A 23905-nucleotide genomic window follows, 5' to 3' on the forward strand; every position below is an offset into this window, starting at 1 on the left:
CTATTTAAAATTTTTTCTAAACACTCATTCTTTGTACTTGCTCGTGGAATTTTAAAATAAGTATTATAAAATAACGTTAAAATTTAAACACATCATAAACTTACCTTAAATAAAATGCTGATACCAAGATTCATAAATGGCTTCGTAAAGTCAATAACACTTTCTCGCGCATAGTTGATGGTCATTGATCCCACTGCTAAATCTGCACGCTATAAAATATATATTTCTCATTTTAATAACGTCAATATACATAAACATTACGGATAACGATGTAAGTTTGCCGCTACATGTCGCGTTATGTTATGGTAATATCAGATATTATGAACACATTTGGACTGCATATACCATTTGCGGAGATACATCGCTATCCTATTTTAAATCGTGCTTTTTCCTCTACGATAAAGAAATAGTCTGAAAGTGGCTTACACTTAACTTTTTCGTGTTTAGATTTCAATGGGAGACTTGTAGAAATGGCGAAACGCCATTAATCAATTCGTTTTTTCAAAATACTCTTATAAATAAAATTGTAATTTATCTATTTTTGCGAGTCAACCCAAATTTATTATCTATTTTTTTATGACAATCTCAAATTGCATATTTAGTGTGTTTCGGATAGTTTTTTTAAAAAATCTTATATTTACCAACCAGAGGTAGTTAAATTTCAGGATAAACGTAAGGCAAAAGTTATTCCTCCATTATCTACTACTCCTTCTATCTTTACAATAAGGGTAACAATTTTGCATACTTGATGGCTTTTAAAAGATTATTTGTTCCAAATTGTTCTTGCTTATGATGAAAATCCTTCAAGGGGATGTCCTAAAGACTATGTGATACGACTCTATGTAATGATATCAGATTTATAATAGACACCATGAATGCCAAGATCGGTAAAGAACAGCATCTTATGAGTAGCATGGGAATTCCTGATAAACTTGGCGTAGTGTAAAAATATGATACATTAGGGTATGTGGTTCTTATTCGATGGAGGTATAATCAAATATGTTATGATCTGATAGTCAGAAGGGCAGCAAGCAGTATGTTGGATGTAAAGACACGAAGAGGAGCACACATATCTTGTTACAGCCGAAGTTCAGGTACAGAATAAGGAACAATTGGACCAGCGACAACTAATTAACAAGTTGAACGTAGAGAAACTGAAATGCCCAGAAATGCAAGAGAGTTTCCAAAGGGAAATTACTGGAAAGTTGACAGAACAAGAACTAGATACAGAACCAGTAGAAGAGATAATCCACATTATTAAGGTTATGTTACAAGCTCAAAATATACCAAATTATGATGGCAGAATAACATTTAATGGGGTATACATTTCAATATCAACACTACAACATTTGGATATAAGGATTAAAGATAATAGACTATATATAACGCTTAAAAAATTAAAACTGTAAATTAAAAGTGTAATTCTTATGATTAATATCAAACATTAATATGTCAAACGTCAAAACACTCAAAACATGAATTTCAATTAAATCATCTTTTAAGAACACTATTTCATCAATTCTTCATTTCAAAATCGAAAAGTTGAATCGCAAGTATGTCATCGTGTTTATGTCCTAAAGATCCCGACAAGCACAAACCAAAGGCAAAGACAAAGAATGAAAATGGTAAAAGTAAAAATTCAAAAATCGAATTCTGGGAAAAAGTTCTTAAAAAACATGCGTTACGCTTGGAACAGATGAAAACACAGAAATCCCAGTTATGTGATAGTATAAAAAAATTGCAGCAGCAATTACCTTATACTTCATCTGTAACGTGTATGTGCGCATCATGCCCTATGACAATTCCTTGTAATTATCCTCAAAATTTATACTCATTTAACTATTCTAAAGGCCCACAGCCGAACAACATTGGATTATCGGATAATACAAAAAAATCGTCATGTATGTGTGGAGAACAAGTTAAATCGGAAATGAAAGAGAGAGACGAACAGAAAGAGAGAGACGAGCAGAAAAAAAAGCGGAAATTAGAACAAGAAAAACCACAAGCGAAAACAGATGATAATGATCAATTACGGATATGTGGTTGTGGTGTTTGCAATGGAAAAGTTGTCGAAACAATACCACACTCAAATAAAGACGATCCATTTCCTCCAATTGGTAATAACCACTTGTCGGATTGTAATTGTAAAAGTTGCTGTGAAAAAGTTCTACAAAAAATCATGGATTTAGATAAAGACGCACCACCCCCTATAATTATAAAACCTACAGTTGTACAAAAAAGAAATATTTTTCAACCAGCATGCGATTGTGTAACATGTACCGAAAAAGTGCATAAACGAATTGCAGAATTAGACGGAAAACCCATTGCAGATGAAGATGAATCAGCAAAAGATGATTCGCCAAAAGCTAAGGGGGATATGAATTGTGCTTGTGAAGAATATATTTCGGAAATAACTCGGAAATTCAAAGATATGAATCGAGGAAGTCCCGAAAAGAGCAAAGAAGTAAAACAAGCGAATCAATCAACAATGAAGAAAGAAGACGGGAAATGTTATTGCAATAAAGCAGTTGGGCCACAATCTGATCGGCCATCAACAATAAGTGGAATGGTTTATAATATTTTAACGATGCCTGAAGAGTTTCCAAGGCAGCGTCCTACCTCATCAGGTTTTCCGGAGGTAAAGTTTAAAGTTGATAGAACCGGAGATTTTGGACCGAATAACGAAATTCTTCATAGTAAAACCGAACAAATAGGTCTTCATTTGGAATTATTGCACGAAGAATCAAATCAAGATGTGCAAGTTTTTAAATTGGTGCAAGCCAGCTATACAACTCCAAGCGGATCAGAACCAAGTGTTTTTAGCTTTTCTATGCATGCACCTACGGAAAGTGCGGACGCTGTATCGTATCATGACTTCAATGGAAATCTTCTAGATAAATTTAAAAAGATAGGAATGGGGTTGGAATTAATACATGAGGACCCAACTTCGAATACATTCAATTACAAATTATTTAGTCAAGAAAATATTAAGACAAGTGGTGACATTGAAAATAAAGGTACCAATAGGATTGATAAAGTTATATCTGATGTAGAGAAATTAAAACAAGGTTTAGCAGTTATCGCCTGTAAATGTCCAGGGAGTGGAAATGATCAACACTCATTCAAAACTGATGTGACTCAAACGGAGGATGAAAATGTGGGAACAGATATGGAAACAGATATGGGAACAGAAGTAATAGATGAAGGCGTTGGAGATGATACAATTGATTGTGGTTGCGAAGCAAATATAGTGCCACAAACTCAACTTACAATGTTTAAAGAAAATGATATGATAAACATAGATACAAATACCGAAAGTGAAAATCGTCTTGTACCCGTTGTAAATAATTCGATGTGGAATTATGATGAACATATTGAATGTAATTACGGGGAAATGATAAAAGCAATGCATCGATTAACAGCAGCAATAACAGAACAAAATAGTAAACCTCTAATAGTATGCACAAAAAATATCAAATCGATCATGACGGATTCAATAAATGATATAAAATCGGCAAATAACAATACGACAATTGTATGTACCAACAAAACATTTGGAATATCCTGTAATCTTGATAATTACAATAATTTTATTAAAACTGAAATAGTGGGAGAAAACACCAATAGAACTATAAGTCCATCTTGTTGCCCTTGCAACACAGTAGAGGACGAAAGAATAGAAAAAATAGGAGATAAAAACAGAAACTTTTCCCAATCGATTTGCGTTTGCAGAGGGACATCTACAGAATTAATTGAAATATTGGATAAAATGGTTCAAGGTAAATGCGCAATTAGGGTTGGAGATGGAAAAACTGTAAATTTAATAGGAGGGGTTAAGTTATCTGAAAAGGGAGCAGAAGGGAATAAAATAACTGATGAGATGAAAAAAGCTTTTGCAGAATTAAGAGAACAGCACAAGAGCTTATGTGCATATATAAATAGGTTGGGAGGTTTTGATGATGGGTCTAAACGATTAAAAAATAAATATAATCTCAATGATATCAAGATGGATACAAGTAAAGCCGACAAATTAGTAAATCTCACATTGCAAGACTTAATTCAAACTTCAATGGTTTGTGCTACAATTGATCATTCAAAAGATAAAAATTTGATGAAGCAGATTGATAAAGATGATAACGTAAAAGAGGAGGAAACAGTTACTATAGAACATGATGAACCATTAGTTACTCCTATTGAATCTCTTGATGTATTAAGGGAGAAGGTACTTTCAATAGGTGATGATAAAACTAATATAACGTCTACCTGCAGTTGTCCAATAACATCAGCAAGTAGAAGTGGTATTACAAAAATTGTATCCGATATAGTATCCATTGCAATGAATGAATCTCAAAGTAAAGATCATGAAGACGCGAAAATTCAAGCAGAACATAAACCGATTGCGAAACAATTATTGCGTAATAAACAGGAAACTAAATCCTGTCAGGAATTTACTGAGGGAAAAATATTTGTTATAGAAGATAGCGAACCATACGTCGCTTCTATTGAAACTCCTGATATAAGGACGGAGAAGATATTTCCTTTACAAGAATTAAAAAAATATAACGAAACAAATTTAAATCAAATACCATCACTTAATGATAGCAAAGCTAATAATAAAACTAATATAACGCCGATATGCAATTCTTTAAAACAAAGTGAAACTGGGCCATATCTAACAGCACAGACTTCGTTCAGTTGTCCAATAACATCAGCAAGTAGAAGTACTATTACAAAAATTATATCCGATATAGTATCCAATGCAATGAATGAATCTCAAAATAAGAATAATGAAGACGTGAAAATTCAAGCAGAACATAAACCAATTGCGACACATTTATTGCGTAATAAACAGGAAAGTAAATCATGTCAAGAGTTTTCTGTGGGAAAAATAATTACTTTAGAAGATAGCGAACCATTTATTGCATCTATTGAAATTCCTGATATAAGAACAGAGAAGCTATTTCCTTTACAAGAAGTAAAAAATTTTAATGAAACAAACATGGTTAATGATGGCAAAACTAATGATAAAACTAATATAACGCCGACATGCAATTCTTTAAAACAAAGTGAAACTGGGCCATATCTAACAGCACCGACTTCGTTTAGTTGTCCAATAACATCACCAAGTACAAGTACTATTCCAACAATATTATCCGATATAATATCTACTGCAGTAAATCATTCTCAAAATAAAGATAATAAAGCTACAATTATTAAAGCAGAATCAATTACAAAACAATTAATGTGTAATAAAGGAGCAATAAAATCATGTCAAGAACTCACTGGAGGGAGAACAATTACTTTAAAACACGACGACCCGTTCTTTATCCCTGTTGAAAGTCTTGATATAAGCACGAATAATATGCGTTGTTTGCAAGAAGTAATAAAACATAATGGAACGAAGTTGTATGCACAAGAATATCAAATACCATTCTTTGACAGCGAAATGGCTAACGAAAAAATTAATAAAAAGACGATGAAACAAATTGAAACTAAACCTTACGTAACTGTACCGAATTCATTCAATTGTGCAATTACATCAGTAAGCCGAAATACTATTCCAATAATAACATCGGGAAATGGGAGTAATAAAGATGCAAGTATTCAAGTGGCCATTAAATCGTGTAAAGAGTTTACAGAATGTAAGGCAAAGGAAGAACTTACATATCATTTTAAAAATGAAGGAATAATTGATACAGATGTAACATTCGATTGTGTTGGAGTATGTAATTGTGGTATAGATAAAACCTGTTCTTGTAAAAATGAAATTTTGTCTGAAGAAATTGATACAAAGACAGGGAAGGTATTTTCTTTATGTCAAGACCCGCCATGTGATGGTGATAGGGTTTATAAAAACGCAAATATAATAGCGACTTGCAGTTGCATATTAAAACCAACAGAAACACAACGTCATTTAACTATCCCGCCTTCTATTAGTTGTCCAATTACATCGGAAGTCGGCGCTAATAAAATATCCGAGATATCACATACTGAGGATGCGAGTATGCAAACAAATCAACAACCGATTATTAAAAAATTAATGCTTACTAAGGAGATAATAGAAGGTAAAGAATATTACACATTTCATATCGATGATAGCAGTATTCACTCATGTCAACAGCTGACTGGGTGGACAACAGATGGCGACATGGCATATCAAAAGATAATACCTTCAGAAAGCCAAGATAATGAAAAATGTGATTCTGCTGCAATATGTAGTTGTGATGGGGGATGTAAATCCTCTTGCTGTAGAATTGAAAAATATTCGTCTGACTTAAGCAAAACTGCACAAAAACAATTAGGTACAATAACAGCGGATTCAAATGAAGTATGTCAAATACCACCATTTGATGGCCCCAACGAAGAAAACCTGAATATAAAGGTGTATTGCAGTTGTATTTTAAGACAAAGAGAAATCGAATCTTATCAAATTCCGAAATCAAGCAGTTGTCCAATTAAAATATCAAACGAAAATACTCCAAGTTCAGAAATATTATCAGAAATACTATACATTGAAACACAAAGTGAAGACGCGAGTATGCAAACAGATAAACAATATCACAGAAAGGGATGTCCCGCACTTCGCGAACAATCCGTTGCTGAGTCTGCACCATGTAAATCTAATAAACGAATAGAAAAGCCTCACGGAAAGTCAGATGGATTTTGCTGCTGTAATAAAAGGAAAGAAAGGAAATCGAAGAAAAAAGGAAGAAAATCAAAGCGTACATGTTCTTGTTGTACTTGTAAAAGCGATAAATCTAGGAAAAATAAAAAGAAATCAAATAGGAGCAACAACAAAAAATCTCGTAATCGGGGGGAAAAAGATAAAGGTAGTAAAGAACGGTGTATAAAGGCGGTGTGTGATTGCGTTCCAAGAAGGTTATCAAATAGTTCCACTTCAAGTTCTAGCAGTCAAAACGAAAAACGAAACTGTGATTGCACGGCAAAACAAGCTTCAAATAATTTTTGTACTAGGTTTTGTTATAATCCATGTTATAATCCATGTTATAATCCATGTTATAATCCATGTTATCAAGGTTTCGCCGCAGCACAATTACTAAATAGAATTTTACTGATGTCTTCTAGATTACCTGTATGTAGTTGCGAACAAGAAAAAAAGTCATTATGTACGACTGCTGTATGCACATGTGAATTATCAGACGCCCAATGCGAACCGTGCAGTACTCAGATTTCTGCGAGTGATTTATATGGTGTGATTGCTGATTTAGCAGCTCAAGGAAGAAAAACTTCGATTGATGCAGAGAGTCAGTATTGCTCTTGTGACACGACAGAATTCACCAAGTCACCGTCGACATTAACGTGCAGCTGTGTATTGGAATCATCTTCTCCATTACGTTCATCTGCATTGGATAAATGTAAGGATGAAGACACAGTTGAAATGTCACGGTCATGTACCTGTAGTTCGTCAACATCTTTTTCTGGTACTGAAGTAAATGTACATACTGAGATAAAGATACAAGAACTCGGTTGTGATCCTACAATTCTTGTTCCATACGTTATTTATGAAGAAAATGCTCTAAGTGAAGGTTCAGAAATAGTTGATAACGTTCCTGAGCAGACTGATTCGGTTCATGATTCAATATACGAATCAACCGGTACGGTATGCATATGCGAAACAGATTGTCCTCCGTGTCCTATACACACTCCACCACCACCACCACCACCTTGTTGTCAAGGTTGTGGTTGTTATAAGATTAATGCCGGCGAAGTACCCAATGGTGACGCAAGTTCAACAACAGACACCTCTTCATGCAAATGTTATTTAAGCGATTCAACTTCCAGTGATACCGCCTCCTCAATAGATACAGATCCATCATGTAAAATTAAATATCATCCACATCCTAATTGTTGCAAGGTGTGGATGAGGTAAAGATATCTACAATAAATCTAGATACGTTTGACGGCATGAAAGATTGATTGAACATGTGACATACTTCAATAATTAAAAAATGTCATCCTCATTGAAAGAATTACCTAAATTTCTGAAAAATATAACTTACTGGTTCTTGATTTACTAGCTACATCTTGCAAAAATGCCTCCTTGTACCTGTGGTGGCAATACAGATTCGAAAAGTACCTCAAAAGCTAAATCTGCATTCTGGGAAGCGATAATTAAAAAACAAGAAGAAAAATTGGATCGTCTGAGAGCTCAGAAGTATGAAATATGTTCGAGAATTAAGGAATTACAAGCGAAGTGTTCCCCAACATTTTTTAATACACAACTCAAAGCTATTGATGCAGCATGTAGTTCGCAGGACAAAAAAGCTTCTAAATCAGGTTGTCAATGTTCTGAAGAATCGTCGGAATCCTCGGAGTCTAATGCTTGCCGTTGTACTCCTGATCCTCCAAAGAGTGAATTAAGTCTGTGTTGCTCTTGTAATAGTTCTGTGGAAAGTGTTGCGGCTAATTGTTGTAATTGTGAAAATTTTACAACAAACCCACATCAAGAAAAACGGGAGCAATACCAATCCAGTGTGCCACAATCGAATAACTGTATTTGTACAATCTCCGAAATAAAAAGCTCTTTCAATACGTTTTTAGCAAAAGGTGCAAAAACACCACCAGAGATTAGAACTGATCCAAACAGCTGTTCATGCACTCCAACACCGTCTGATCTAACGTCTTGTACCTGCACTATAACTCCAGAACAAAAAATCTCAGATAATAAAATAAGCAACCAAAAAGATGAGTCAGGAATGCCTTGTATATGCGGACTATGCGATTTAATAATTCCTAATTTCCCAACAATTGATGACACAAAAAAAACCTCAGGTACGGCTGAAGAACTTTTCACCGCTAAAAATTTCAATCGGCAATCAAGTAACAAAAAATCTAGTTCTAAAGCAAAAGATACTTCAAAAGCGTATTGTTGTAGCTGTGATAAAACAGTATCTAAACCACCACCTGACGTTGGTGACGTGCCCTTTAAAAACACATCAGTCGGTAAACGTCAAATGAGTACATCTGCAAGACCAATCTCACGAGATTCTGCAAAAGGAAAAAGAAAAAGTGCGAAGAAAAAGAATAAATCTTTAAAGCTTTGCTGCTTTTGTGGGGCAGATTTGCCACCTATGGAACCAAATATAACTAATGAAGCAATATGTAATTGTGGTAATACGAGAAATACAACTCCAGCTAGATTACAATGTTTATGTGATTCAAATAATTTACAACAAACATACAAATCTGATAAAATCTGTGATTGTTGCCCTACTCAATGCCAAAATAATGTTAATGAACCAAAGGTTGCTGACTTTGAGAAATCAATCATTGAAGCTGTGTGTAAGTGTGATCTAGAAATCGTGGATACACATGATGTAGAAATCGAAGAAAAACCCAGTATGAGTGAGAAATCATGTACTTGCGAACCAATATCTCCACCTGTAGCAAAAGAAGTAGACGATTTTGATGGTTCTTGCGATTGCGATATTACCACCATCGAAAAGACACCTATTGGAGATGTGAATAGTAGTTGTAATTGTGCAATAGAAGCAGTGGATCAAGAGGTCGTATCTGATGCGACATGTAGTTGTGTCTCGCCATCAAATAAACCAGTTGGAGATGTTGATAGTAGTTGTAGTTGTGCAATAGAAGCAGTGGATCAAGATGTCGTATCTGATGCGACATGTAGTTGTGTCTCGCCATCAAATAAACCAATTGGAGATGGTGATAGTAGTTGTAGTTGTGCAATAGAAGCAGTGGATCAAGATGTCGTATCTGATGCGACATGTAGTTGTGTCTCGCCATCAAATAAACCAATTGGAGATGTTGATAGTAGTTGTAGTTGCGCGGATAATAATATGGGCCAAGAAAATGATTTAACTGATGGGACGTGTAGTTGTGGTTCTTTACCAGCAAATCAGGAAACAACATTGCAAAATAAACCAGTCGGAGATGGTGATAGTAGTTGTAGTTGCGCGGATAATAATGTGGTCCAAGAAAATGGTTTATCTGATGGGTCGTGTAGTTGTGGTTCTTTCACGGCAAATAAGAATGAGGCATTAAAACAAGGCCAGGACGATGTAAGTAGTTTCGTATCTTGTCTTTGTGACCTTCCACAATTAGAAGAAAATTCACAAAGACAAGCACAACTACAAGAACAAGTAGGTAACAAACGTATAGATGAAAAAATGAAATGTAGCTGCGGTACTCAAATGAAAATTCGACCATCAACTAACAAAAAAGAGTTTTCTAACAAATCAACATGCATTAAGATATGCATTAATAGTTTTACACAAACAGATGAAACGGCACCCAAAGGTAGAAACCCAGTTGCATTTAAAGATCCAAACTTGGAATTGGAAAATTGTAAATGTGGTGTCGGAAATTGGGCACAAACAAAGTATGAAAAGGAGAAAGAAGTTGGTATTCAATCGTGTGCGTGCAGTTCCTCATCATCGGATGAGGAATCATCAGGAGAAAGTAGTATGACATCACAATCTACAACAAAGTGTAGTTGTGTTTCAAAATCAAATAACTCTGTATCGCAAGAAAGGGCGAAGTTTATAAGTTGTACTTGTAGCACTGTAGCTAGCACGTACGTAGCTGCTTTAGGGCTGTGTGGATTCAATTCTGAGCAGAAGAATAAGGGATCTAAAACCCAAAAGAATCAGCAATTTTGTAGTTGCAGTTTGGACGAAAGCGAAGACATTAGTGATGACGAACAATGTACCTGTGTTGCCATAGCGATTCATAGCTGTAACGAGACGCCTTTTAAAAGAAGCAAAAATCAAGCAGTGTCTACCAAAACGAATGTATGTTCAGAGAAAAAAGGTTTGACGAATTCGCAAAGAAGTAATCAATCTGCATCAAAACACTTGGACACTAAAACACTAAGTTGTCATACAACTGATAGTAAAAAGACTGATTCCTTAAGCATTTGTGCAAGTAAAAGCACACCATCAATGGGGTTGATAAGAAAACAAAAGGAGTCGAAGATATTGTGCAAGAATGTATCAGATATTATGACGTTAGCCGAAGATTTTAAAATATTTCCGAACATATCAAGTGAAACTTTTACCTTATCTGGCTCTCGAAACGCTTTATCAGCAATAGAACTATCTCATGATTATGCTATTCCAAAAATGTACGTAGCAGTGGCCAGAACACAGAACTGCTTTCCTCAAAGTCAGAAGAACTGTAATCAAGGTTGTTGTGTTTGCTTAACTTTAGATAGTCCTTCTGAGATGAAAAACTTCCATACAAACGCATCTAATATACCACTTTTATCATCATTTTGCTTTGATTCACCACTCCGGCGGGGTACTGTTGATAGTGGCTGCTCTCCCATCGAAAATATGCCGTTTTCTAAATACTGCCAAACAAAGCATTCTTCATTACGCAGACATTCCTCAAAATCTCGAAAAAAGAAACCGACAGTATCTTACGCTCAAACAGATTCTCGTTGTTCAGTATGTTCTTGTTCTTTACGGGAAGCTATAGGAAAAGACTTGGAAGATTATGGCATTGTAGAAGATGTTCCCATTAAAGATTGCTATCACGAACGAAAACACAAACGAAAATGTGTTTCGAGCGTTACAAAACAAGATTCAATATGCGATGAAAGTGAAAAATGCAGTAAAAAGGTAATGAAACGAAAATATCCAACTCAAGATATATCAAGAAATCGCCCATCTGGTAATGACTCGAAATCATCGTGGTATAATCAATATGATTGGAAAAATAGGTGGATGCCATCACAAACTCTTGATCAAGAATTGGACAATTATCCGACTAAATTGGATAAAATATTGAATATTTTTGGTGATATATCGAAAGATATTATGGACCCAAGTGATTCTACCGCTTCAATATCAATTCTTTTCTAGCAAACGAGATTGTAATATTCAAGTTGTAACATCAAAGTATTAATATATGTGGAGATTTAGTACACAATTTTATTTGTATTAAATCCACAGATGTAGAATTAAAGAGAGAACCAGCTTATCTCTGTGTTTATTTTATTAAATATATTTATATTAGTTATATCAATGTGTCACTCAACATAAAAAAACGTTTTGAACTACACAATTATTTCGCATGATCACTATCATTATTGTCTTACTTTGCTTTTTAACAAAGGTTATGTCTGCCATCAGAAATCGTAGTAGTTGATGTATTGGAATTGACATTTCCTACTTTGAATAATAATGGAATAGTTGAGTCATTTAAAGAAAGTTTTAATCCACTTTCAAGCAGTTTTCATAATTTTGAACTATTTCGCAAAACTAATAATTTTTCAATAAGTTTTCATTGATTTAGACAAGCTTTTAAATATTTCCAATCACTTTTGAATCACTTTGCAAAGATATAAACTTGTTTTGAACAATTTTAGATGCAATTATTGATCATTTTAAGCAACTTACAATTGATGGAACAAATTCTCAATCATTTTGACAAGTTTCTAATGATTACCAACCAGCTTCCAATGATCTTGAACAACCTAAGACAGCTATGAATTTCGTCAAATGGAGGAATTGTCAAAAAACGTTCCTAAACTGGTAGAGGTTTGCATAGCGTCTTATTTAAACGGGAAAGGAGAACGTTGAGAGCAACATAGGCGACTTTTGATACCTTCGTCGTCTAGCAAAACGGCAAACTGGGTCCAGAATATTTGTCAAAATATTTAAACCTAATAATGAAGTCAACATTGTGGGTTGAATGTGTAACCAATGTTAGCCAACTTAATATACTTAACTTCTAATGTACAGAAGGACTAATTTGAGGTTAGTAGTACACAGTTATCTTACTATGTGGTACAAAGATTATGTCTGTTAGAAACCTTAAAACATTGTAAGACTTTATTAATGCTTGAAAATAGATCTAACATATTGAGCAGTTATTATGTTTAGAAAGCCCTCATTGAACTTACAAATTTATGACTGTTAATTATCCCACGAAAATGGAAAATCTAATTAGGAGATCGCGTAAACGTAGGACAGGAAATTAATTTTAGGTTAAGGAACGATTTACGGGTTCATTACTGAGAGGTCGCGAGTACCCTGTAATTACTATCGATTCCAGAGATAACCCCCGCACATATTTCAGTAATCTCGATATTAATTTTTTGATTTTAGGGGAGGGTAAGTTTAGATCTCCATCGATAGCTTGGCTATGTAGATAACTTTACAGCATCGTCCTAGTTTCGGGATATCTCTATCTCGATCGAAAGCCCTTTTCAAATTACCACAGTGCCATTTCAATACATCTGAGTATAACCACAGGTAATTTGCGTAACATCTGATAAGAACTTTGGAATTAATCTTGGTTTCGCGTCCCAAAGGAAATTAGTTTGTTTGTTAGTTTCCAGCTAATCAAGTATAATGACACCGATAGTGATACAATCGAATCACGTTGATCTAGGATCTATAGAGAGATAATTTAATTCTTTAATGGTAATCTTACATATTCCTGAAGTGTCATACTCAAGTAATTTTATAAGCTTCGGTTGGTGTAAAATCTTTCCTTTTTATTTTCAACTTTTCTGTCTTGCAATCCTACGTTACCACAGGGTTCCATTTAAATATTCATTGGACTTATACAGCAGTTGCGAGTTGCTGCACCTAAGTTACCTACTTTTGCATATGTTATGTCGTTCTTTTCTCGTTAACTTTACAGTTGTAAGTAACGTAATGCCCTATGGGGGTAGTTCACTAAATCAATATGGAAATATGAACTAAATGCATCCTAGAAATCCTATCATCCTAAGTGATTTAATCAATTCTCTTAAAACCAAATTACATCTTTTGGATAGTGCGGTTTTGGTAGAGGAGGTAATTTTGAATGTTAACACATCGGAAATTTTACGGTTATCGCTGTTCAACACCGTTTCCGAAGTACGACAAACTACCTTGTTTCCAACATAATTGAGTCTCGGCGGTTATAGCGCGTAGCGGCAATTTTCTGATAAATCCTGCTATAAACCACTCCTATAAATTCTGTCGACCGAACATACACAGTTCGCAAGCCGCAATATCGAATTTTAAATGCATTCTCAATAGAATATCTGAGTAGTTTGAAATGACATTATAATTTCATTCACATCATAAAACATAAAGTCCCACTATGTTTAATTGGACCGCTTCGTTTTAATTTAAAATTTTAGTTTACAAGTTTTAATTTAAAAAATTGAATTTACAAATTTAATTTATAACTTTTATTTTACTGATTTCAACTTACCTTATCCATAAGTTGTCGAACAATTCCATTCCATTCCCCAGTTTCTAGATCAATAGCACCGTACTTTCCATCCGGAACTAACTCTATGCGATATTCAAATCCTACCATTTGAGCGATACCTTTTAACAGGTCTATGCAGAAGCCTTCATATCGAGCATTTCCAGATAAATTGGACTGGTGTCTCAGCATTACATACGGTTGTTCCTATCGAATGTGGTAATTACATTGAGGTTGCAATTGAGTTAGCCAAATGAACTACGCTACTTTTTTCGAATGTACGATGAATACGTTGAAGGCATGTAATTTAACAACGACTTCATTAAAAGTGCAAATCAATTTTAAGCATTAATGGATTTCAAATTTAACATGAAAGTGCTGAGTTAAAAATATTTTTAGGCTAAACTTTATTAACAAAAGCAGAAAAGGAGTGCATTCATTGGTAACGTTATCTTGCCTATATACCACAACTTTGTTTGGTAAAAAGCAAAGCTAGCATAAAAAGCTAGGATGATAAAAGAGGAAATGAGTACATGCAAGATAAGCTCCTGTACAATCCCGTTCCATTCTCCAGTTTTCTGGTTTCTGACGCCATACTTTCTATCTGGGACTAAATCCAGCAAATAGTTGAAGCCGACATCTTTCGATATGCGCTCCAGTATGTCCACACAAAACCCGTAAAACCGTCCATTTCCTGTATAATTTTTGCCGAGGTGCATCATAACGTACGGCGTTTCCTGTTGGGCGGAAATAAAAGAGGTGACATGCCAGGTGCACCGAAAAATAGAGGTCACAGGCAGCAAATCTCTCCCTACAGCTCTCTAAACTGAAAATAAACGTTCGTGCGCACAACAAAACGGGTACATTGTCACGAAAGTCGTCGTTCGGTAAGCTTTGTTCGATAAATTGCAAGTTAACCGCGTGGAAAATATTTTGATTCACATTCTTTATTTTATTTCAACATTCAATTCAAAATTGCAAGTGAAATACGATGACTTTTATGACATTACGAATAATTTTACGTATCAAAAACATCTTACCAAAATCGTAGTGACGATAAGGGTAACATTCATGGTTCCTGGATCAAAGAAAGCGGCCCGGTCGGTGACGTTAACCCCTGCCCCTGGGTTCCATTCACCGACCTTGACGATCGCGTGCTGCTTCAATTTCAGCAGGTCCAGTTTGAACTGGATGCGTCGACCTTCTTTGAACTCTATCGGACCGCTCAGGCCTCTGAACTCCACCTGTAAACAGGTTAATAGAATATGAATGAAGAGCGCCCAAGGGCGACTCTTGGAAGTTACAGCCTGTACATTCCGTCCGTATTCGCGAATGCACACTGTTAATGAAAAACGAACAGATTGAAGGATGGAATTGAAAGCAATACTGATTATGTTACATTTCCCGTTATATTCGTGATAGGGAAGGATACCAATTAGCTAGCTGTTATTACGATTCGTTGAATTTAAGCGAAATACAGTGAATGCAAAAGGAAGGGACTGAAATGTTATGAAATCCCGTTCCTGGAACGAAATTTAATTTACGTGTTTCAAGCGTGTTGCAAATACATCTATTTAAAGCATTTTAGTATAAATGTGGTCCATGATTGATCTAATAATTACATATAGTAATTCGTTAGATGTAATCTAACTGTTAACTTAATACGTATTTTTGGAGTGTTGGAAGAATTTGAACAAACAGAAATATATATGAAATTATTATATAAATCATATTAATATATACATATCGAAGAAAGTTACTAACAGGAAAAATTCGTGTAGTAAAATTTCGCAATTCAAAACCATCGTAAAAACCATCTCATTTTCTTGTTACATATTTTTATATACATGTTATATATTTTTATACCTAAGATTCAAGAAAATGCAACTCTTGTGGTAGCTTCGAGACTGTGTTAAGTGTAGCAGGTGTAAACAGATAAAAAAGATGTGAATACGTAATGTATTGAATTGTTGAGGTTGATGTAGAAAAGATTAGTGATTTTGAGAACTCTTTGCAAAAATGTACTGGTAGGATAAAACGAGTTGATCCGATTCTAACATCTCATAAAATGTTTCATAAAATGAAAAGAGTTGATGATAATGAGAAGATTTTCTTGTTGGGGCTTGTTTCTGTCTAGTTAATGGTAGAGCCAAGATGATGGTCTTATTTTGCCACACTTGTAGTTTTTAATAAATTAGGAGATTACTGTTGATGTACTGTTTATATGATAGGACTGTAGCTAGGTTTTGCTATTATTGTGCAGAAACTTTGACAGTTACAGATTGCCCTGCAGAAAATATTGACTACGTGTGCTTAATTGCGCATGAAGTAAGCACACTTAAAATTAACTAATTTTTGCACATTGAAGAAATATATTCTTACAGAAGTTACTCTCTGCCGCTTTTATTAGTGTTGCTCATTTAGAATGCATTAATATTAGGAGTCTTCATTATACCATAACAAATCTAATTATTCATTTTATGAAATTTCGTCGAAGTCATGTGGCATTGCTAATTAAACGTCGTACACCAAGCACTTAATTTATTAAGACTATAAACCGCAGCTACTTGTTCTCTATTTTATCAAATATATAAAGAGAAGGAAATTCTTACTATTATATCGAACTTTCTGTTTAATTAGGACTATCACTATGAATTAATTTAGTAACAATTTATTTTATTAATGACTATGAGTCGGAGTATTGCATAATAACAGATAGCATTATGGTTATAGTATAGTATTGGATAACTGTTATAAATTCTGTAGTTGGTGGGGAATTAATGGCATTATACGTTCGTAATCGTAACGAATATTGAAATTCAAACACAAGCTGTACAATACCGTACACCGCCAATAGATTCAAATTGAATTGATCGCCGTTAGAAATTTTAAATTGCCATATACGCGCATTAGTTCTACTGAAACGTTATTTCAGCCAATACTACGGTTAACGTGTTGGCCTAATGGTTGAGTCGATCTAGTACCGTTGAAAAAATTTCGTAAATCAATTCGGCTAAATTGATAAAGTGATTTTACTCAAAAGCGTTGATGGTATTTGAAAATTAATTATCCTAATCATTTTTATGCAACTCTGTTTAATAATCACATCGTTGTAATTCAATCACAACGTTATTACAAACGATTACATTACTAAAACGTTTGGTATTTAACAAACGTTTGATCACTTACCGCGTTAATGTAGTTGATAAGGCTTAATCCACCATCCCATGGTTGTTCACGATCACACGAAACGTTAGAGAGCTTCAATGTGTGCGATTGTTCCAACGTTTGCAAACCTATTGCAAACACAAATACCGAGTCGTACATTAGAGCTGCTTCTGCCTGAAACGAAATAACTATAAGTAGGGGAGAGATTATAGATGTTTCTAATAACGCACATGAAAAGAAGATATTAAAAAACCGTCATATATTTTAAGTATAACTTCCTAGATCTTTTTTTTTTGCAAATTATTTATACAGAAAAATATAGGTCCAAAGGAATTTAAGAGGTTGCGTGGGGAGAATTCGCGATATGCAAAGACGGGGTAATGTAAAGAAGCCAGAATCATAAATCAGAATTTCAATTTGTTTCGCATCTTTTTCTCTCCCCAACATGATTCGTGATATCTGCTATTTCTCATTTATATTATTTTGGAGTAATGACTTAATAAATTTATTAATTTAGTGTGCTTTAAATTTAAATTTGATTAATTAGTTAATTAATTTATTTAGAAAGTACGTTGAAGAGTTAACACTGCAAAAAATGCGGTGAGGAAAAGTCCCCTACATTCCCGGTGATAAACAAACCCATTAATTCTTTATTTATAGCACACTGAAGTGGCCAGTAAAACGGGATCTTTCAGGAAACTTTTTGCATAAAAGGAAAACGGGCAAAGATTTATTGCCAAGAGGCGTCTGGGGGCAAATTCTTTTTTGGAATGGTTTTGTTGAAATCATTCCATTCCTTGTAATTAATTACAAAAGGCGGACGCTACCGATTATACTCGTTATGGTTCTAAATTGTACCACCAATGAGTTTTTAAGTTATACCCTCTTAATGGCCCCACTTTATCTTTTTAGCGTTTTTAATAACGCCATTTTGTCACTGTATAATACATAAGCTCAGATGCTATTAAAAACAGAAACAATACGAATAAACGAGGGTATTTTATTTTGATTATTTCTACAGCGTCAGTTCGGTAGAAGGTAATTGCTTGGAAAACGTAAAAAGATCTGAGGCTTTATGACTCCACCACAAAGTTATATGATGCGGAAGATTTTATTGTGCATCTCTGCAAATATAATATTTCATAATAACTTGTTAGCATTATTGTTGGGGTCTTTGCAGTTGCCAGATTTTGCAGACGTGGTTTGATATTTCTAATTTTACTTCAAACGTATAACGAAATAATGAAACATTTTATCATAACAAGTCTTATGATGCCAATATTAAAACATAAATTTCGAAATAACAATCGTCGGGGTAATAAGTAAGAAAACGTACAAACGTAAATACCATCTGAAATTAAAAAATTAATTTAAAAAACGTAATAAAGTTGTAATTTTTTTAATCGATATAAATAACTTTTTGGACTGTGTAAATCAAAAGCTAAATGTAATAATGGAAATATTTCCCTGTGTTTGTGAAGAGTTATTGGCATGTATGGGTTGAAAAGGATAAATTACAACTTAAATACTTCGCATAATTATACATAATTATACACAAACAAAGGCAATGAGCTATAAACTCAAAGCAAATTATGACGTGTTTAAATGCGCGACTGGATAAATATTATCGATATAAAAATATTTAACGAATAATGAAATATATCGCGGCGGTACAAAGAGTGACATTATTCTGTTTACTCAAAATGTTATGAAAAACAACCTTTTTGTTTGCGAAAAGCATACTATCGAGTTAATAATACCGTCTTAAGGAAAAAATAAGTATGAGATCATGTTACATTATACTTATGGATCTATTTTTTGCATAGTTTTTATGTACTCAATATAAATAAATACTTTGGTTGAATTTCGTAAATAATGTATATTAAATTTGTCATAAAATCTGAAAACGTCCCGTCAACATTATTCAGTCGTACTTATCCAATGTAGGTATTCATAAACTAGACGTAACTTCCCGGACGTAATCCTCTTTTATTCACTTTTGTCGGATTCATGTAAAAGAGACAATTCCTCGTATTCCAACAGCACAACACTTCACAGTTTGTAGTACCTACTTTCAAGACTTGAGGCTTGATTTCTAAATTTAGAATAATGCCTGTCACCCTTCGTTTGCAACTATCCGAGCGGAAAATATACACACATTCAGAATCGTTCGAAAAGCTTCCGTTTGTTTTACGCTAAGATGTCTACTCTGGTGTATGACGGCACGCCGTTTGTTATTTTTGGTGCAACGTCGATGAAACAATAGGAAATCTTTGTTGATGTCTCAACAACGTCGAAAAGGACTTGTAGGAGAGCCTCCGAATTCAAACGTGAGAACGTTTTGTTATACAAAAAATATAATGCAAACTGGGTGACGTAGATTATATTAATATTCGCTTATTAAACGTTACGTTAGACGATTTTCATATAGGGTAAACGCAGTGGAGATTAATCACTGTCATGTATCATGTATCCTGGTGATATTTACAAGATACTAGTTTATAGCAAAAAGTGTTTGTTTCAAAAACTTTGATAACGAGTAATTTATTAACGAGGCGTTAATTAATTATTATTTTTTTTTGAAAAGATTGAAATTGCATTCTTAAATTACCTATAATTCTTTTCCTATCATAAAACTATATTGTAGTATTTTACGGGTCTCCTAAAAATGTCAATGTGTCAATTACGATCGACAGTTTGCGATTTCAGACAAGCTTTATTGCTTTTAGGTCCTATATCAATGTTATAGTCTTCATATCATTGGTATATAAAAATTTATTGCGACCAATTTTGAAATTTTGAAAGCCCGACAAATAATAAAATTTCTAAAAACCTTTCTCATAAAATAAATTCTAAAGGTACGTAGCTTAATCGTGGAACACATATAAATGTTCATTAAATGAAGTGAGAGTAAAAGATTTGTGGAGAGAACCCGTAATTGTCGTAATTTACTACAACATAGGGTTTAACTAAATAGATGCGTTCTCATTACTTGAATCGTTTGTACAAATTCGCATTTCGCACGGTTCAGATGTTTAATTGTAATCGAATTTGTATATGTTTGTTGTAAACACCCAGGGACCTAAATTAATACCTACTCTTGTGTACATTAATTTTATTAATTTACATATATAATACGCAAAAATGCGTATTCAAGCAGTCGATATTTATAATGACAATATAAATAAAGTAATGGAATATTGCACGTTTAAATAAATTGCCAAGTTGGTATTTTTTGTAATGGTTTGTTTTTGTAGCATTATAAATATTTTATTCAAATGTAGATTAATATGTTTTTAATTAATATAAAATAACACGTATTGAAAATATATACCGTAATTCGTAATTTATTGCCGCTAAAAATATTAGAGGGATGATACTTCAATATTCATATTCGGGTGGTTTGAATAATAACACTTGGGCGGAAAGCATCACTTTGAGACTCATATTCGGGGAAGGTTTAATACAATCCATCACGTTCATCTTGAAAAATGGTGACGATGAGATGGGTTAACTTTCTTCGTAAAACTTTGCTTGGAATCTAAATGTTGCTTTAAATATAATACTATACCATATTCATTAATTCTTAATTAAAAACATTAAAAAAATATTTATTATTATGATTATAAATAAAAGTAATTGTATTAAAATAATAACTGCACACAATGGATAAGAATAGTATATGAGCGAAACGTATAATTTAAGTTCCTCATCCATAAACGTGAAGTCAGTCGAAATTAATAGTAGACTGCAGCACCAATTCATGAAAGACTTCCCAGATTCATGTGTGAACGTTTGGTCCAACGAATTCAACCAGAGGGCCAATGTGTTTCACAATCAAGCTCATCCCTATCGCTTTTGCTCTAGTACGACTACTGAAGTCATTGTAGATTTCGTGAGCTTAGCGGATGGAATTGTTGCAGTAATCCGGAATTGAAAATTGTTGCCAAAAAATCGAAACATATGTATGTGTTCAGTGTAAATTTGATTTGTTAACCAAAGCCGGATATACTTAATTTACATATATTTAAAATATGTGTTTTGAATATTAATATCTTAAATGTTTTATAAATGCATGAACTACAGTGTTTTTTAGTTTTGTAGCAATATCTTGCTGCAGCTAATCCACCATTTTGCTTGCAATGCATTCTTCTACAGATATAGGTAAAACTAATCATCAATTACTGGTGAAGTCAAGAATCTTGAAGTGATTATATTTTCTAATACAACAAAACCTGAGGTGGATGTGGTTGATCAATTATCTGCTACTATAAGGCGACTTCTTGCAGTGTTTTTTGCGTTGATTAATATTGCTGTTATTACATACCATTTGCAATCACTTTGATTTATTTGCATAAACCTTCTTTGAATAAAAAGAAACATCGTATTTGGTTATGGTTACTAACAAAATCCTAAACCGAATATCAAAAGTAATGCCTCAGAAGAAACCGCTGAATCTGTTCCCATTAATTAATGTAACTCAAAAGAGATGATCGTTTTGTCCTAGAAAAAGGACGGAAAACTAAAAAATCTCTTTGTGATCTGCACACAACCAGGAAACACTACTGCCTAATTTACTGCCATTCACGATAGAAAATTTTAGTAGTATATACTGTAACAACAAAAACACCGTCGAATTGATTTCTGCGTTAAAATCAATTTGCAGTGTTACTTAACTGCTTTCACATCAAAGAACCTTTTACGTATCATTATCTATCGCATTGATTTTTAACCTTGTTAGTACTAGATACAAGAATTTGTGAGACTTTCGTTACTCAGTATAATAGAATATTCTTGAGTTTGTATTACTCTCAAGGTCTACTTAAAAGGGGTGAAGCCTACACCATCAGATTATAATTAGGTTAGAAATATTTATTTCTAACCCTACTTTGATACATATATTACGTAATCCTTATTTTCTTTGTTCCTCATTTTGAAAGAGAAATTTTTGTCAATTTGTCTGAACCCATTGTACATACGTGGGAGTATGTCTGTGCGTTTTCTAAGCAAATTTATAAGGGGCAATCTGTTAAACTCAACGCCCACGACGACGAAGTTGGGAAAAAAGTTGAAAGATATATGAGACGAAATGATCTCGTTGCTTCGTGGAACTTCGATTGCGTAAAAATGATTCTGTCCTCACCTCGTTCGTACTCCAATATATCGATTTCCATTAATGGTTAAACCGACGCATACCATATTATGAACGGAAACAATCACCGTTACCAACGCGTACAACTACTGCATTGGACGCGCTTTTGTGATCGGATTAAATTTATATTAAGTTCATTTCAGGACGAGATTAAAAGCTTTTTTAAGGTTCTATTACGATGTAATTGAAAATCTACGCCAATATAACGTATAATTGTCAGTAATTGGTTGAACTTCTATTCTTTAACTACATTTATTTATTTTCTTAATTTAATACTGACCTGTATAAAACTGCTGTTCAAAACCGGTGGCATTGCAAGAGTGTGTTGAAACTTCGTCATATCACGTAAAATTTCTTGTACGTTTACATCCCCAGCGTCGACAACACGAAAAGCAGTCATGTTAACAAAATTGTATTTGAAATCCTCCAAATCGAACGTCTCCAGATCGAAGGTGGTGAATAAATAGTGATACTTGTAGTCATTCATTTGAAGTTGAAGTATCTAAAAGACGACATAAAAAAAGAATTTTCTCGATAAATTTAATTAAACCTGCGTATCCTATAATAAAATCGGACATCAAGAAAGGAAGTTTTACTTTAACGAAGCGTCAGTACGAATTTATCCCCGAAACATTTTAAGATCGTTCAGCGTCTTCGCCAATATTTCACGACGCGATTGAAAAATAATTGAATCATCAACCCTGGGGATTACTTACTCCTTTAAGAAAATGCTGCATATTGGAAGGCTTCGTATCGATAATGATGTTGTGTATTTCTTTGCTCTTGATCTCCTTGAGGATGGGTCGATAGGTCTCGGGATCCGCTTGTCGTATGTGGATTTCCAGGTCCCTATTGTGTGGAGATCTCACGAGCTCTCGCAGTTTTATCAATCCTGAAAATCAGAATAGTACTACGATAAAAATTTTGCGGTAGTAATGCATCGAAGTGCGTTTACTTAGAACTTTTTTCAACTTTTCAAATATCGTTCGAATTGTATCCGTTAAACCATTAGGGTTTCAGTTTCTAGCCAAGTTGAAAACGCGCGCGAGATAAAGAAATAAAAAACCCACCAGTTCTATTAAAAGGAAGTGAAGCATATGCAATTCAAATTCCGGGAAATTAAAAACAGTAGATAAATGGCAATTTTATTCTGTGAACTTAAAAATGCACCAAACGACTGTTTAATCTATAAAATAAAAGCTAAAACAGAATAAAAGTAAATCGTATTTTGATATTATTTAATTGTATTTTGAACTTGATTAAAATCTATAAGAGTTGTCCGGTTTGTTTGCAGTGCTTGGTTATTATTAGAATTAAAAACAAAATAACAATTTTTCTTGAAACTTAAACTAACTTTTATCTAGGAGATTACGATTGCGAATTCTCGAG

General features: G+C 33.8%; 1 protein-coding gene across 13 annotated transcripts in view; it reads right to left on the reverse strand.

The window, feature by feature from the left end:
• The window catches only part of LOC111425846 (glutamate receptor ionotropic, kainate 2-like), a 57604-nt gene that overhangs the window by 4303 nt on the left and 29396 nt on the right, over window positions 1-23905 (reverse strand). For 5 of the 13 annotated variants that reach the window (XM_023060119.2, XM_023060113.2, XM_023060116.2 and 2 more), the window contains 7 exons: window positions 23233-23408; window positions 22797-23018; window positions 17386-17538; window positions 15237-15440; window positions 14730-14933; window positions 14200-14403; window positions 105-209 (listed from right to left, as the gene is read on the reverse strand). In XM_023060119.2, the coding sequence (XP_022915887.1) occupies window positions 105-209; window positions 14200-14403; window positions 14730-14933; window positions 15237-15440; window positions 17386-17538; window positions 22797-23018; window positions 23233-23408 (1268 nt within the window). The remainder of the gene's footprint in view (window positions 1-104; window positions 210-14199; window positions 14404-14729; window positions 14934-15236; window positions 15441-17385; window positions 17539-22796; window positions 23019-23232; window positions 23409-23905) is intronic. The other 8 variants (XM_023060118.2, XM_071194273.1, XM_023060115.2 and 5 more) reach the window with 2 other exon arrangements.

Source organism: Onthophagus taurus, chromosome 2 (assembly GCF_036711975.1).
Source record: "Onthophagus taurus isolate NC chromosome 2, IU_Otau_3.0, whole genome shotgun sequence".
Lineage (NCBI taxonomy): Eukaryota > Metazoa > Arthropoda > Insecta > Coleoptera > Scarabaeidae > Onthophagus > Onthophagus taurus.